General features: G+C 51.1%; 2 protein-coding genes across 2 annotated transcripts; one reads left to right on the forward strand and one right to left on the reverse strand.

Annotated features, from left to right (window-relative positions):
* Positions 1-1,322: 1,322 nt before the first annotated feature.
* On the forward strand, positions 1,323-2,246 carry LOC311200936 (olfactory receptor 14A16-like; the record flags this gene model as incomplete). The annotated part of the gene is made up of 1 exon (XM_084275239.1): positions 1,323-2,246. One exon carries the CDS (start codon positions 1,323-1,325, stop codon positions 2,244-2,246), a length of 924 nt encoding a protein of 307 aa, XP_084131365.1.
* Positions 2,247-8,580: 6,334 nt separating this feature from the next.
* LOC311200937 (olfactory receptor 14A16-like) lies at positions 8,581-9,507 on the reverse strand (the record flags this gene model as incomplete). The annotated part of the gene is made up of 1 exon (XM_084275240.1): positions 8,581-9,507. One exon carries the CDS (start codon positions 9,505-9,507, stop codon positions 8,581-8,583), a length of 927 nt encoding a protein of 308 aa, XP_084131366.1.
* Between the last annotated feature and the right edge of the window lie 7,237 nt (positions 9,508-16,744).

Below are 16,744 nucleotides of genomic sequence, written 5' to 3' on the forward strand. Positions count from 1 at the left end.
TCTGACAAGAGACAGCTCTGCCCAGGAGCAGCTCCTCTGCCAAGCACACAGGGCTGGGGACACTGTCTGTAGGCACCGAGGGGAGACCTGTGAGGCTGAGAGAGCTGATGGATGCTGAGAGCTCACTGCAGGAGAAATCTGCACAGCACTCTGCCTGGTATGTCTGTGGGTGCAGGGCAATGCAGGTTCTGTTCCTGGAGGGATCTCCTAAAGCTGGGACATGGGGCAGTGTGTGGGGTTCTCTATAGGACCAGAAAGTGCTGCCTGAGTCAGCACAGGGAATAGCAGTGTAAGGTTCTTCTGCTGTAAGAAAGTTCTACATGGGTCAGGTTTCCTCCCAGCTCCAGCTGATGCTTAAGAAATTGCAAAGAGACTTTGAGGAACAACACCAAGGAAGCATTTTTCCTGTAGGCAGAGTCTTTGCTTTCACTTTTACTCTCCTATGGGCTGTGCAGACTTATTTCTTCCCATAGGAATATGCAATGGAAACTCAGTTATCATTAAGATGTCACATTTTTGCCTTAGCCCTGCACAGACAGAGGTTCCGTGGGCCAGTGCCCAGATGCTGGGAGGGGTCTGCAGAGAAGACTGAACACAGAGCAGGTTGGATGAGATCTGTGAGCACAGAGCGGGAGGTGACATGGGAAAAGAGAAGCAGCTGTAGGGACAGCTCCAGGCATCAGAGACATTGGGAACATTGGGAGAAGGAGCTGCTCCAAGAAAATCCGTGGCAGTGAGGATTTGGTACCTCCCTGACATCCCACACAGTGCAGACCTTAATCTACTACAAGGAACACCAGATTCTGATCACAGAGCATCAAGCACAGGGCAGCTGAGAGCAGGGCTGATGGACACAGCAGCTCTCCCCACTCTGCACTCAGGGGAAGGTTTCACTGGCACTGCAGCAGCAATGTCAGGGAGTCCTGACAGAAGAAACACTCCTCAGTTGCAGTGAGGAGAAAACCAAAGCTCCAAAGCTCTGCTCTGCCCTCGGTTGAAACTGGAGTGACAGTGCTGAAAAGCTCATTCCTATCCACAGGGGATTTAGTCTGAGGTCACAACATCCTTCTATTTACTGACTGCTGCCAGGCAGGACTGAGTTCTCCAGAGCCCACAGCTGAGCCTCCTCCCAGCAGTGGCACGCTTAAGACAGCACAAAGCAGAGCTCCCAAAAGGGACCTGCCAAAAGTCTTCCTGAATACAGAGAGTCAATCTGAGGGTATTCCCTAAGAGTTGGAAGATGTTTTCCTGACAGATGCGTTTCCTAACTTCTCATTGTGCCTTTTCCTCTATGGATAGGTCTCCACACTTGATGGCAGCAGATGTCCAACAGCAGCACCATCAGCCAGTTCCTCCTCCTGCCCTTTGCAGACACACGCGAGCTGCAGCTCCTGCACTTCTGGCTCTTCCTGGGCATCTACCTGGCTGCTCTCCTGGGCAATGGCCTCATCATCATCACCATAGCCTGTGACCACCACCTCCACACCCCCATGTACTTCTTCCTCCTCAACCTCTCCGTTACTGACCTTGGCTGCATCTCCACCACTGTTCCCAAATCCATGGCCAATTCCTTGTGGGACACCAGGGTCATTTCCTACACAGGATGTCTGGCTCAACTCTTTTTCCTTTTATTTTTGATCATCACAGAGTACTTTCTTCTCACTGTCATGGCCTATGACCGCTACGTTGCTATCTGCCACCCCCTGCACTACGGGACCCTCCTGGGCAGCAGAGCTTGTGTCCACATGGCAGCAGCTGCCTGGGGCAGTGGGTTTCTCCATGCTGTGCTGCACACAGCCAACACATTTTCGCTGCCCCTGTGCCATGGCAATACTGTTGACCAGTTCTTCTGTGAAATCCCCAAAATCCTCAAGCTCTCCGGCTCATATGCCTACCTCAGGGAAACTGGAGTCAACGCAGTCAGTGTCTGTTTAGTTTTAGGTTGTTTTGTGTTCATTGTGGTGTCCTATGTGCAGATCTTCAGGGCTGTGCTGGGGATCCCCTCAGAGAAGGGACGGCACAAAGCCTTTTCCACCTGCCTCCCTCACCTGGCTGTCGTATCCCTGTTTGTCAGCACTGCCTTCTTTTCCTATCTGAAGCCCCCCTCCACCTCCCACCCAATTTTAGATGTTGTGGTGTCATTTCTTTACTCGGTGGTTCCACCAGCAGTGAACCCCCTCATCTACAGCATGAGGAACCAGGAGCTCAAGGATGCTGTGTGGAAACTGATGACTGGATATTTCTAAGCAGCAATAAACTGATCATCTTCTTCTACATCCATCTGGCCATGTAACACGTTAGAACTCTTCTTATTTCGTAAGGATTTTAGATTTTTATTTTTTCCTTCTATATTTTCTAACCCATTATAACATGGTGCACGTTTATCCCATTCCTAATGTAATATCTCCCTGCTCCAGGCCTAAAGACATCTTTTCAGCAGACTTGATGCATGTTTGCACTTTCATCACAGGTCTCCACCTCCGTTTGCACTTTTTTCATTCTGATGCCACTCATCTCTCTCCAGTGTCTGGTTTGGCCTTCAGAATGTTGGATAACATCCCATCTTTCAGAAGTCTATTCTGTCAGAAGGTCAATGTGTTGATAAGTGAACTTTATATGTATCTGATTAAAACTGTATTGGGAGAGAAACTCCCCTGAAAGCTGACCCCCTTCACATGACAGTTCCTCCCCATTCCTCCAGACCTTGGAGCCCCACACTGAGACTGACTGCTCCAGAGGTGGCCTCAACAGTGCTGAGTCTAGATGTATCAGAAGGGCCACTCTCCTCCCAGTGCAGCTGAATGTGCTCATGGCCAAATTCCTGTTCAGCACCTCTGACTGCTATGGCAGCCCCTGGAATGACCAAATTCTTGTCCCTGCAGCCTGTTCTCTATTTGTCATATCTGAGCTGCCTTGATGTGCAGGGGTTGTGATGGGACCTTTCTCCTGCTTTCAACACAACGAAGAGCTGGGCACCGAGAGTCCACTCTCTCTATAGGAGGAGGTGGAGGGGTGGGAAGTATTTGGGACAGGGGGAAGGGAAGGAAAAGGAAACAATAAAAGATAGTAAAATACACAACACTGGTGATGCCCGGTGCAGTTTCTCACCAAACCCACACAGCTCAGGCCCCACAGCTCAGAGCCCTGCGCTCCTCCCCCCCACCAGCCCCCTTTATGCTGAGCTTGATGGAATTGGCATGGAATACCCTCCTTGGCCAATTTTGGGTCACCTGTGCAGGTTTGTTGAGGTCTTTTTGAAGGGAAACTCCATCTTTTTAATGGTCCACATGTGCTTGCAGGTGTCTCTCCAACTTGTGGTGCCTTCAATGAAATGGCAGCAATAGGTGTTAGAGACCCTGGGACTCCGTTGCTGGACGTTCAGCATGTTCGGTGTTGGACTATGGAAGAGCCAGAAAATGACCTCTGGCACTGTTAGGACTGTTCTCTTGGCTGGGAATTCATGATCCCAAGGTTTATGGGGCTGCTTGTGTACTCCTGGGGAGGTTTCAGGCCAGAAACATCTGCCATCCCTCACACCTTTTGCTTGGGACATACTGCTGGACCTTTAACAGGTTGGAAGGTGGACGCTGGTATAGCCGGAACATATAGCACCATATTACTACCCTGAACCTCCAATTTTCCCCCACAGATTCACCCATATCCACCCCCAGAACCCTTGTACAACATCCCCACACCCCTCCCATCACCCATGGGTGCCCCCACAATTAACTCTCCCGACACCCCTGGTGGCCCCCCCAAAACCTAATTACCCCCACCCCTTCATTTTCACCTCCAAATCCCCTCATATCTCACCCAAACACTCCTCTACTCCCTCCAGATGCCCTCCCTTCTGCAATCATGGGTGCCCTCCACACCTTCATCCTGTCCCCCATCACACCCTTAATCCTTCCCAGGCACCCTGGCAGGCACCCCCCACTACCCTGTATCCCACTTGACCCCCTGCTCCCCCCAAAGAAATCCCACTCATAAACCCCAAGCACTTCCTATGCCACCCACAGGTTCCCTCCAGAACCCATGGGTGCCCTACCTCACTCCCCAGCACTGTGTTAATCCCCCTGCACCACTGGTGGTCCCCCAACACCCCCCATAAACCCAAACCTCCTATTTTCCCCCTCAAATCCTAACATATCTCTCCCCAGTACGCACTATGCCTCCCCCCAAAATGCCTCCCCGACCACCTATGGGTTCCCCCCAAGTTAACCCCCACATCCAGCCCAACCTTAAACCTACCTAGTACCCCTGGTTGCCCCTCAAATGCCCCCATAAACCCCAAACCCCACACTCCCCCCAAAAATCCTCCCATGTCCCCTGCAGCACTACCCTGCGTCCCCCACGCCCCACCTCCCCAGCACTAATGGGTTCCTCAGCACCACTTAAGCCCCCTCAGCCAAATATTAACAACCCAGCAAACTCTATACCCCTCCAGCACCACATTACTCCTCCAAACCCCTTCCTTTTCACCTTCAAATTCCACCATACCTTCCCCCAATATCCTGCCTCAACCCCTACACCCCCCCCCCCCAGCAACAGTAAGTGTCCCCCCGCCTCTCCAGCCCTATCTTAACTCCCCAAGCATGTTTATACCCCCAAACACCATGCAACCCCTCATAACCCTGCTGTAGCAGGGAGCAATATGGTGCTGAGGGGGTGTGCAAGTAAGTGCTTGGCAGGAGAAAGGTCTACTTTATGCCAGTGCTGAGATCAAGCATGTTCAATCTTGAATGGGCCATCTTGCTTCACCTCATCCTTCTTCTGCTGGCTCATTTTGCTCCTGGGAATGAGCTGTTGTTCCTGAGCCTGTTCATCTGCAGAAGGGAAGGGACTGTCATGGATAGAAATAAAGCAGGTGTGTTTGGAATAGCAGGAAAGGGAATGAGGAGAAAATGCCTTTGTCCTACACTGTAAAAAGCCCAACACCAGCCCCACCCCCCGATAAAGTAAGGAAATGGGAATGGCACTTCTGAAGGTAAAGGAGACTTTGCAACAGGTGATAGAAGTAGTGCCACAGAATCACAGAATCACAGAACACTGGGGGTTAGAAGGGACCTTGAAAGATCATACAGTCCAACCTCCCCTGCCAGAGAAGGATCATCTAGACTAAATCACACAGGTGGGTTTGAATGTCTCCAGAGAAGGAAACTCCACACCCACTCTGGGCAGTCTGTCCCAGTGCTCCATCACCCTCACAGTGTAAAAGTTCCTCCTTACATTCACATGGAACTTCCTCTGCTCCAGCTTGTACCCATTGTGCCTTGACCTATCACTGACCATCACTTAGAAGAGCCTGGCTCCATCCTCATGACTCCTGCTCTTCATCTATTTATAAACATGGATATAGTCACCCGTCAGTCTCCTGTTGTGTCCAGTTCTGGGCCCCTCAGTTCAAGAAGGACAGAGAACTCATGGAAAGAGCCCAGTACAGAACAATCAAGAGGGTTAAGGGAGTGGAACACCTTCCTTATGAGGAAAGGCTGAGGGAGCTGGTTTTGTTCACCTTTCAGAACAAAAGGCTTAGGGGAGACGTCACAACCAGGTTCCAGTACTGAAAGGCTGTCTACAGAGAAGGGAGAGACTCCTGGTTTTAGAAGGAATCACATGAAATAGCTGAGGAATAATGGGTGCAAGTTCCTGCTGGAGAGATTCCCACAGGACATAGGAAGAAACTTTTACCCTGAGAACCAGGGTTTGCACAATGTTCCGTGGGAAGTGATGGATTCCCCAACACCAGACATTTGTAAGAGTCAGTGGGATGGGGTGTGGGGCCAGTTGGTCTGTGTGGTGCTTTTCTTGAGACTGAGCCCTTGCCAAAAATGGTTGGACCAAATAGTCCCTGAGTTCCCTTTCAGCCGGGTACTCTGTGATTGTCTGAGTCTAGTAACATCATCACTGTCCTCCAAAAGCATTCTCATGAGTTGAGCCCTCCTATATTGACCCTCAGACAGCTACAACAGTGGTTCTGTTCCAAGAAGAGGGGGAGCAGACTGTGAGGACATGAGGATTCTTCCAGTGGCCCACTGCAACATCATTTAGAAAGGATCTCTTGGTTTTGTTTCTTATTTCTCACCTTCTATAACATCTGTTGCTGTCCCTTTGTTAGTGGCACCACAAGTTGGGCAGCCATCTGCAAGCACACAGGAACCATTAACAAAGTGGAGCGTCACTTCAAACAAACCTTGAGAAACTCTGGGATTAGATTTGAATAAAAACATCAAGAAGATTCCCATCCAGAAGAGATCTTCTTATTCTGATCTTAATTATCTGGCGTGGAATTAATTTCCATGTGGTCACCCCCATGAGGTGAAACCATGAGAAAAGGTTCCAGCACAACACCCCCACATCAAGGCAGCTCAGACATGACAGGTGGAGAACTGGCTGCAAGGAGAAGAATTTGGTCATTCCAGGGGCTGCCACAGCAGTCTGAGGTGCTGAACAGGAATCTGGCCATGAGCACACGGGGCTGCACTGTCAGGAGTGTGGCCACGCAGACAAGGGCTGTTCTGATCCATCTGGACTCAGCACCAGTGAGGCCAAGTCTGGAGCAGTCAGTCCCAGTGTGGGGCTCCCCGGTCTGGAGGAAGGGGAGGAACTGTCACGTGGTCAGATAAAAGCCTGCCTAGATATGGCATGGGGTCTTGTGTGGAGAGGATGACAGACCTGGGCTTCTTTAGCCTGGGGAAGGGGAGGCTGAGGGAAGCTCTTTTGTGCTACATTAAAGAACGTAAGAAAGGAAGTCAAGGTGAAACTGCAGCTTTGAAGGTCAGAGTGGACGTGAGGATAAAGGAAAGCCACTCTGAGGGCAGTGCTGTGGTGATAAAAGTCACTCAGAGGAAGTGTGGATGAGCTGGTGGCTTTGTGTTTGTGGGAACAGCTAGTGAGGAGGGAGAGACAGCAGTACAGACAGGGACATCATGGAGTGAGACCAAGGTGGGGAAGGGTGTTGGGTGCCTGCAGCCTGCAGGCAAACAGCGCATGCGTGTGGCAGTGTGGCATGGGCTGTGGTGCAGATGGCCAAGGGTGGCAGCCAGGCCTTTGACTCCTTGACTAGTGCTGATAGCCCTGCAACAGAGGCCTCAGAGGAGACACATTGTCCTGACAGCCATGGAGTATCATTGCCTCCTTGCACCCACCCCAGGGGAGTACACCATGTATCATACCCCTGTCTGTCCCTTGGCATCACATCCCACATCCCAAGGAAGAGCCCTGAGAACCAGGTGAGGGTGGTGGGGGCCAGGATCTCCCTGCCCAGGGGCTGGGGATCAGCGCTTGGCATTTCTGCTTCATCAGACCAAGCCAGGGTGTCCTCAGCATCAGAGCTGCCTGCGCTTTGCCTGTGTTTGTCCTCATGGCCTCCAGTTGTCTCATCTAAGGAGCCCATGGGGAGGCTTTGTCAGTAATGGCTCATATTAGGGCTTGTTAATTCTTCAAGGTACTTTGGGCATTACTCCTGACTTCGACATCTGGAGAGGTTTCTTCACTCTCCTCTTGGTATCTGAAGTCTGTGGACTCAGAAGAAAACACACCAAGGGGCTCATTAATCACACAGAAATCCCTACAAGCATGGCTCTTCAAGTCATTTCCTTTAAAAAAAATAGACTTTGTGTAACTAATTGGAGAGGTTTTATTTGAGTGATGATAATTTCAAAGGACTTTCTCAATGGAGGATTTTTTCACAGGAAAAAATGTTTCTGTCACATCTCAGGTCACTGATGACAGTTCAGCAGCATGCTGCAATGGGGGCTGGTCCAGAGGTCTCCTGAGGAGATCTGGACAGGCAGGAAAAGCAGTCTGTTCAGATCCAACCCTGCATGGAGAACCTTGCTCTTCCCCAAGCCCAGCAGTTCCCTCCCTGGCCTCCTGGGACTCCCAACACTTTTCCTCCCATCATTTGTGCTCACAGGCACAGACAGATTTCTCTGACAACAAACAGCAGTTCAACATGATCCAGTTTAATGACCGTGAAATCTCTCTCCTCAGCTGCCTGCTATAGCCAAGCAGCATGTGAAGGGGGTCAGCTTACAGAGGAGATTCTCTCTCAGAACAGTGTAAATCAGGTACATAGAAAGGTCACTTATCAACACACTGACTGCCTGACATAACAGTTCATTGGACTTCTGAGAGACGGGACATTTTCCAACTCACTGAAATTCAAAGCAGAAATCAGAGAGCTGAGCGGCATCTGAATGTCCAAAGAGCAAGTGGAGGTGGAAATCTGTGAGCAAAGTGAAGTTCATACGTCCCACCAGTCACCAGAAAAGATGTCCCTAGGCATGGCTGTGCCATCAGGTGAGGTGGAAACACCTGACTGACCAGAGAGATGAAGAGGCAGACTGGAGGTGATGCAGGTACAGGGGAAGGGGAGTGTTTCTTCTGCTGCCATGTCTGAGTTAAACAAGACCAGAGATACTGCATGAGGAATGGGATGAAGGTGTTAATACATCAGAGACAAAATAGAGGGAAAAAGCCCCACAGCACCTAAAAGTCCCTACTAAATACAGACTGGTCCTAATGTGAGTTCCATGGCCAGCGATATGCAGAAGAAGATGAGCAGTGTATTGCTGCTTAGGAACATCCAGTCATCAGTTTCCACATGGCATCCTTGAGCTCCTGGTTCCTCATGCTGTAGATGAGGGGGTTCACTGCTGGTGGAACCACTGAGTAAAGAAATGCCAATACCAGGTCCAAAGATAGGGAGGAGATGGAGGGGGGCTTCACATAGGCAAACACACCAGTATTGACAAACAGGGAGACCACGGCCAGGTGAGGGAGGCAGGTGGAAAAGGCTTTGTGCCGTCCCTGCTGCGAGGGGATCCTCAGCACAGCCCTGAAGATCTGCACATAGGACACCACAATGAACACAAAACATCCAAAACACAAACAAAAAGTAACCACAAGGACTCCAGTTTCCCTGAGGTAGGCATCTGAGCAGGAGAGCTTGAGAATCTGGGGGATTTCACAGAAGAACTGGTCAACAGCATTGCCATGGCAGAGGGGCAGTGAAAATGTATTGGCTGTGTGCAGCACAGAATTCAGAAACCCACTGGCCCAGGCAGCTGCTGCCATGTGGACACAAGCTCTGCTGCCCAGGAGGGTCCCGTAGTGCAGGGGGTGGCAGATGGCAACGTAGCGGTCGTAGGCCATGACAGTCAGAAGAAAGTACTCTGCACCAGCCAAGAAGAAAACCAGGAAGACCTGTGCAGCACATCCCCAGAACGAGATTGCCCTCTTGTCCCACAAGGAATTGGCCATGGATTTTGGTAGAGTGGTTGACATGCATCCCATGTCGATCAATGAAAGGTTGAGGAGGAAGAAGTACATGGGGGTGTGGAGGTGGTGGTCACAGGCTATGGTGATGATGATGAGGCCATTGCCCAGGAGAGCAGCCAGGTAGATGCCCAGGAAGAGGCAGAAGTGCAGGAGCTGCAGCTCCCGTGTGTCTGCAAAGGGCAGGAGGAGGAACTGGCTGATGGAGCTGCTGCTGTTGGACATCTGCTGCTGTCAAGTGTGGAGACCTGTCCAAGGAGGAAAAGGCAGTGAGAATTAAGGGAACTCTTCTTTGAGGAAAACCTATTACAGATTGACTCACTTTTTTTGGGAAAACTCCTGGCAGGTCCCTTATGGGAGCTCTGCTTTGTGCTGGCTTGAGTGTGCCACTGCTGGGAGGAGGGTTGGCTGTGGGCTCTCGAGAACTCAGTCCTGCCTGGCAGCAGTCAGGAAATAGAAGGATGATGTGAACTCAGACTAAATCCCCTGTGGATAGGAATGAGCTTTTCAGCACTGTCACTCCAGTTTCACCCGTGGGCAGAGCAGAGCTTCGGAGATTTGGTTTTCTCCTGACTGTACCTGAGGAGTGTTTCTTCTGTCAGGACTCCCTGACATTGCTGCTGCAGTGCCAGTGAAACCTTCCCCTGAGTGTAGAGTGGGGAGAGCTTCTCTGACCATCAGCCCTGGTCTCAGCTGCCCTGTGCTGGACGCTCTGTGATCACACCCTGGTGTTGTCTGTAAAAGAAACTGGACCCCACAGAGAGGTGAGGAATCCAGTCCTCAGTCCTACAGATGGGGGTCCTGAAAGTGAGGGTTACCTCAGTGCCAGCCCCACCAATGGGCATGCCCAGAGCCCCAGGTAATTGTGGGATAAAGGTAACAAGAACAGGATTGTGAAACTGGAGAAATAATCCAGCAAATGCTGGAAGGACAGGGACAGACAGACAGGAACTCAGGGGTTTCTCCTCACTGCTGGTTGGGCTGTGAAGGAGAAGATTCAGCCTGAAACTCTGGAACTTTGGGTCAGAGTCTTTGCTGGGATAGAAACTAGGGGATGGCTGTGGGAAAGTATCAGCACTGTGGGGGATGTCAGAGAGGTACCAAATCCCGACTGCCACAGCATTTATGTGAGCAGCTCCTTTTTTGTGCCTCTGTGACAAAGTCTCTGCTGCCTGGAGCTGTCCCTGCAGCTGCTCCTCTTTGCCTATGTCACCTCCCACTCTCTGCTCACAGATCTCATTGCACCTGCCCTGCGCTCAGCTCTGCTCTGCAGACCCCTCCTGGCATCAGGGCACTGCCCTGGGAACCTCTGTGTGTGCAGGGATCAGGAGAAGCTCAAACATCTTCAAGAGAATCAAGTTTTCATTATATATTCTTGAGGGGAGAAATAAGTTCCCACCTACACAGTCAGCACAGCCCACAGGAGAGGAAAAGTCAAAGCAAAGACTTTACCTAAAGGAAAATGCTTCCTTGATGTTGTTCTTCAAACTCCCTTTGCAATTTCTCAAGGATCAGATGGAGCTGGGTGCAAAGCTGACCCAGGCAGCACTGTCTTACTGCAGAAGGACCTTACGCTGCTCTTCCCTTGGTCACTCCTTCAACACACAGGTCCTTGTCTATCCCTGTGGAAAGCCCAGCAGGCAGGCTGAGTTCTGTCCCTGGCAGCAGCAGAGTCCCTGCCCCAGCACACAGGCCCCAGGGCACAGGGACCCTGCTCACAAGGACAGCCCTGGGCACCCCTGGGTGCACACGCTGCTTCACACCTCTGCAGCCATGCCCAGGAGAAGACAGCTGTCCTGCCCTGTCCCTCTGATGGGGCAGAAGGGCATCCCTTCCAGGCAGCACCTTGTCCTATAGAGAACCTGTCCTCCTGACAGACCCCACACACTGTCCCATGTCCCAGCTTTAGGAGATCCCTCCAGGAACAGAACCTGCATTGCCCTGCACCCACAGACATACCAGGGAGAGGCTGTGGAGATTTCTCCTCCAGTGAGCTCTCAGCATCCATCAGCTCTCTGAGACTTACAGGTCTCCCCTCGGTGCCTACAGGCAGTGTCCCCAGCCCTGTGTGCTTGGCAGAGGAGCTGCTCCTGGGCAGAGCTGTCTCCCTGCAGCACTGCAGTATTTCTTGAGCTCCCACTGTCCATCCCAGGAGCCCAGCCCAGCTCGCAGCAGAGGAGCAGGTGAAGACATCATCCTTCCCCTCGGGGCTCCTCCCTGGAGCTCCAGGGAACCTACTTGGAAAGAAAATGAAGTTCTCACTGATGTTCTCTCCCTTGGCTGGGGAGAAATCCTTGTGTCCAGCAGAGTCCTTTCTCCTGATCAAACCAGAACTGAACAGAAGAATCACCTTTCCTTGTCTCACCATGAGAGTCCTTTCCCCTGATCAAACCAGAACTGAACAGAAGAATCACCTTTCCTTGTCTCACCCAGGCAAGGAGAGGAAAGGGACTCTTTCCCCTTGGGGAGTGTAAGGAGTATGACAAATCACTTGAGGCACCTCATCCTTGCTTTGCAGCGCTGGGGCTGGATAGGGATGCAGCTCTGGCCCATGTCTGCCTCAAACTCACCCAAGCTGGGATTCCTTCTGCAACAGTTCCAAAGGGCACAAAACAGGGACCAACTTCCTGGGAGCTGCTGGTCCCAGCACCCATGGGAATTAATGGGGGGTGGAGGCCAAGAAGGAGGTGTTCAAACACCAATACCCAGTGAATCCTGAGGTGCCAGAGGTGCTCCAGAAGATGTGCAGGGGGATCCAAGGTCCTAGAATCACAGAATGTTAGGAGCTGGAAGCAACCTCAAAAGATCATCTAGTCCAACCCCCCTGCCAGAGCAGGATCACCTGGACTAAACCACACAGGAACACATCCAGGTGGGTGTGAATGTCTCCAGAGGAGGAGACTCCACAACCTCTCTGGGCAGTCTGTCCCAGGGCTCTGGCACCCTCACAGTGAAAGAGTTTCTCCTGACATTCACATGGAACTTCCTCTGCTCCAGCTTTTACCCACTGACCTGAATAAGGCCACCCCTCAGTCTCCTCTTCTCCAAGCTAACAAGGCCCAGCTCCCTCAGCTCAGAGGAACTGGCCAGCATTGCCCCTCTGCAGAAAGAGGCCCAGCTCAGAGGACATTGGGACAGGCTCCTGGAATGGCTGCATGTGAAACGTGGCCAGGCAGGATCCAAGGATTCCCACAGGGAGGCACATGCCAGGGGCTGGCCTGTCACTGGGAAGCTTGCCCCACCTGGCTCTGGGCCTGTGAACAATGCTGCCTGTGGCTAGAGCGGCACCCCATGGAAGAGACCCCCCTCCAGCTGAGAGAGAAAAAGACCCTTTGGGAGGCCTGGCACATCGACTCTATTGGAGCCCTTGGGAAGACAGAGGGCAAACAAGAGTATTAGTGGGAGTGGAAATCATTTCTGGCCTAGTCCCAGCCCAGGCATTTCCAGGAGCAGCAGGAGAACATCCAGGGTGGGCCCTGACCAATTGGTTTCGCTTTCTGCCAACCCCCAGTCTGTTCAGTCAGACCAGGGCAGTCATGTCACTGCTGCCAAGGGGCAGGAGTGGGCCAAGGAAGGAGGAGTCAGGTGGGGGTTTCACCCCCCGTGTTACCCCCAAGCTAATGGGATAGTGGGGAGAACTAATGGGCTTTTGAAAGGGTTTTTAAAAGCTCACGAGCCACACTGGGCAGAAGAACTCTGGGATGCAGTTCCCCGAGTCAGTGATTGCTGGGGAAGAAAGGGATGTCCCATCTAAATGCCTTTTGTCCCAAACCCCCCAACTTTAATCTCCAAGCCCCATACTCCCAGTACCCCAGAAAAGCCAGTTTTCTCTCCTGGTCTGCCAGTCTTGGTAGAAATGCCGACCATTGGGACCGTTCCCCAAGTACTGGCTGAGCCCTTCAACAAACACGCTTGGAAAGCAAAAGATGCCCATGGGAAGGAACACAAAGTCAATACAAGGTGGATTATTCCATCCTTCTCATAACAATCTACGACCAGTCCCTTAATACAAACTGAGTCTGGGTTTGTTCTCTTTTCTTTTCCAGATGGAATCTCTGACACCTGATTGAAGGAATAGATGAAGCTGTTAATTGTCTGTATAGTTTAGTTAATAACTGCTTTGTTAATATTTATAGGAGGTTTATAAGAGTGTCACAAACATTGTTTTGGTCGACCTTTCTCACCACCTTTAATATCTGGGGAAACTTTTGCGCCCCCCTCTTCAGCCTGGGGTGGCAAAATGGATTTATAACTTTAGGCCAGCAGGTGCCCAACGCTTTTAACCCGACAAATCGTTGGGGATGTGGGAGCCCTTCAGGATTTAAAGACTGGCCATGGATGTTGAAACAATATCCCCGAAATGGCTCCTGAGTGATAGAAGTGACATAACCATTGGTAATGATTCATTCTATTGGAATGAGGAAAAAAACCCATGGAAAACCCCAGTTCCAGAAAAGGGGGAATATTGTCTGAATTGGAATGACAACAATGGAGGTTTTGTGGGTCGTAGTGTGTGTGATTGGACCTTCAGGTGTGGAAATCCTTGTATCTTCCCTGGGTGTCAACCCATTAATTGTTCAACTGTCCTGCCTGGTTCTGGCCAGGGTTAATGTCCCAAATCAGCCATGTCAGGTGTTCTGAGTTAGCCCAGGTGAGCTGAGTTAGCCCAGGCTGTTTCCCACAGCCCCTGACACCACTTCCCCATAAATGCAGCTGGTTGGGGAGGAGCTGGCTGGCTGCCTCCAGGATAGTCTGAGTGTGGCTGGGATGGTGGGTCTGTTGTTCTGTCCTTGCTGTCAGGCAGCTTTCTGTTATCCTTGAGTCAGTAAGGTACTGTGTGTTAGCACTGGGTGTGAGTGTATCTAACCATTATTGTTCCACATTCATGGTGATTTTTGGCATTAAACTGTCCTTATCCCCACCCATGGGTGCCAGAGAGAGAGATTCCCCTGCAGATCATGGAGAAGACCATGGTGGAGCGGGTGTCCCCTCACAGCCCATGGATAAGGACGGGGAGCAGAGACCACCTATGGCCTGTGCACAGACTGACCCACCCTGCAGCAGGTTTGCCAGGGGAGTTGTGACTCTGTGGGGGACCAGGCCAGGGGAGTCTGGGCCCGAACATCAGCACCCATGGAAGGGAGTCCTGCTGAGAGGCCTGTGGTGAGGAGATGATTCCTCGGTAGAGAGGACTCACACTGCAGAAGTTTGTGGATATGACTTGTGTGGGAGGGACCCCACGGTGCAGCAGGGGAAGGGGGTGTGTGTGGAGCACCCCCCTGAGCTGAGATGGAAGAGAACTTGGGAGGAATGGACTGCAAACCCCCATTCCCTGCCCCTCCCTGTGCTGCCATGGAGGAAAGAAGGGAGCGAATTGATGATTAAAGTCAAGTGTGTGAAGAAAGGAGGGGTGGGGGGGGAAGACAAAGTGTTAAGACCTGGGCAAGGAAAGCAGCTTGTGAGGAACCTCCAGAACCCCACTCCCCATTCCCTGCCCCTCCCCACGCCATGTTGGGTGGGGGAAGAAGGGAGTAAAATCGTGATGGAGTTTAACTCTGCTAAGAAGCAAGGGGCAGGGGGAAGGTGCTTTAAGACCTGGCTGTGCTTCTCATTACCCGACTCTGGTTCACTCAGTGTGTAGTTGTAGTAGTAATAAATCACTTTTCTTTCTTTCCTTTATTCTGTCTTGAGTCTGTTTTGCCCATTGTGCTAATTGGATAGTGATCCCTCTGTCCTTATCTCAAGTCCTAAGCCTCCTGATATATATTTTCTCCCCTTTTTGGCTGGAAAGGGGAATGACAGAGCAGCTTGGTGGCCATTTGGCCTTTAGCCAGGGCCAAACCACAACAGAGGGTTAAGGGTGGGCTGAGGTAGGGTTTAAGGTGTGGGTGGGCAACCACGGGTGCTGGGAGGGGACATGGGGATTTTGAAGGAGGGTTCTGGGGGTGGATATGGGGGGATCTGGGTGGAGGAAGAGGAAAATTATGGGAGTAATATGGTGCTATACTTTCCAGCTATACCACCCTCCACCTTTCAACCTGTTAACCATAGAGAAGTACATTCCAAGCGAAAGGTGGGAGGGATGACCGATGTTCCTGTCCTGAAACCTCCCCAGGTTGCACGCTGGCAGCCCAAGTAACTTTGGGCATCAGGGCTTTCCTTTCAAAGGGTCAATCCTAAAAGTACCTGGTGTCATTTTCAGATTCTACCAGCATCTGACTTTGAACATGCAAAATGCAGAGTAATAGCACACAAAAAAAAAGGTGTGAAGGATGAAAGATGTTCCTGTCCTGAAACCACCTCAGGGAGCAGCCAAGAAGCCCCAGTAACCTTGTGGGTCAGGACTGTCCTTTCCAAGGGAACCATCCTAATGCTGCCTGACGTCATTTTTGGGGTCTACCAGTGTCCACCTTCAAACATGCTAATGGTCCAGCAGTATTTCCCAAACAAAAGGTGGGAGGGATGAAAGATGTTCTGGGCCAGAAACCTCCCCAGGTAGCCCACAAGCAGCCCAAGTAACCTTGAGGCTCAGGGCATTCCCAGCCAAGGGCATCATCCTAACAGTGCTGGACGTCATTTTCCGGCTCTGCCAGCATCCACATTCATAACTTCTGAATGTGCAACTACACCACCAAAACAGAAGGTGTGAGGGCTGAAAGATGTTCCTGGCCTGAAATCTCCCCAGGTACCACACTAGAAGCACCGTGACGCTTGGATCTCTGGGCATTCCCAGCCATGGGAATGGTCCTAGCAATGCCTGATGTCATTTTCAGGCTCTACCATAATTGACCTTTGAAGATGCCAAACATCCAGCAATAGAGTCCCAGGTCCTTTGACACCTCTTGCTGTCATTTTTTTTAATGCACCACAACTTTGAAGAGCCACCTGCAAGAAGATGTGTACTGCTAAGAAAATGGCACTTCACTTCAAACAGACCTTGACAAACTCTGGGAATTTGATGAACAGGAATATTGAGAATGTATTAAACCAGGAGAGATCTTCTCCTCCTGACTATATTTTGGCTGGACTGGAATGAATTCTCATGCTGGCAGCCGCTAGAGTTCTGTGGTTTGGATTCGTAAGCAAAAAAGTCTGAATAAACCTGTTTGTTGCTTGCTGAGCAGGGCTTGCACAGCATCAAGGGCATTTTTCTAATCCTGCTCCAGAAATGATTCAACTAGGACACAAGTACCTGGAAGGGGACAGAACAGCCCCAGCTGACCATAACTGACCAACAGGCTTATCCATACTGTATGACTGCAGGAGTGAGCCCACCATTGTGTTGCACTTATTGTCTGCAAAAGTGGCCTGGTTCTGGCCAAGATGAAGTTAATTTTCTTTGTAGGGGCTGGTGGAGTGCTGAGGGAAGCAAACTTTGTGCTACAGAGAAATAATATAAGAAAGGAAGTCCACGTGAAACCACAGCTTTGGAGGTCAGAGAGTGGACATGAGGATAAAGAAA

The sequence above is a fragment of the Gallinula chloropus genome, assembly GCF_964237585.1.
Source record: "Gallinula chloropus genome assembly, chromosome: 25".
NCBI classification, from domain to species: domain Eukaryota; kingdom Metazoa; phylum Chordata; class Aves; order Gruiformes; family Rallidae; genus Gallinula; species Gallinula chloropus.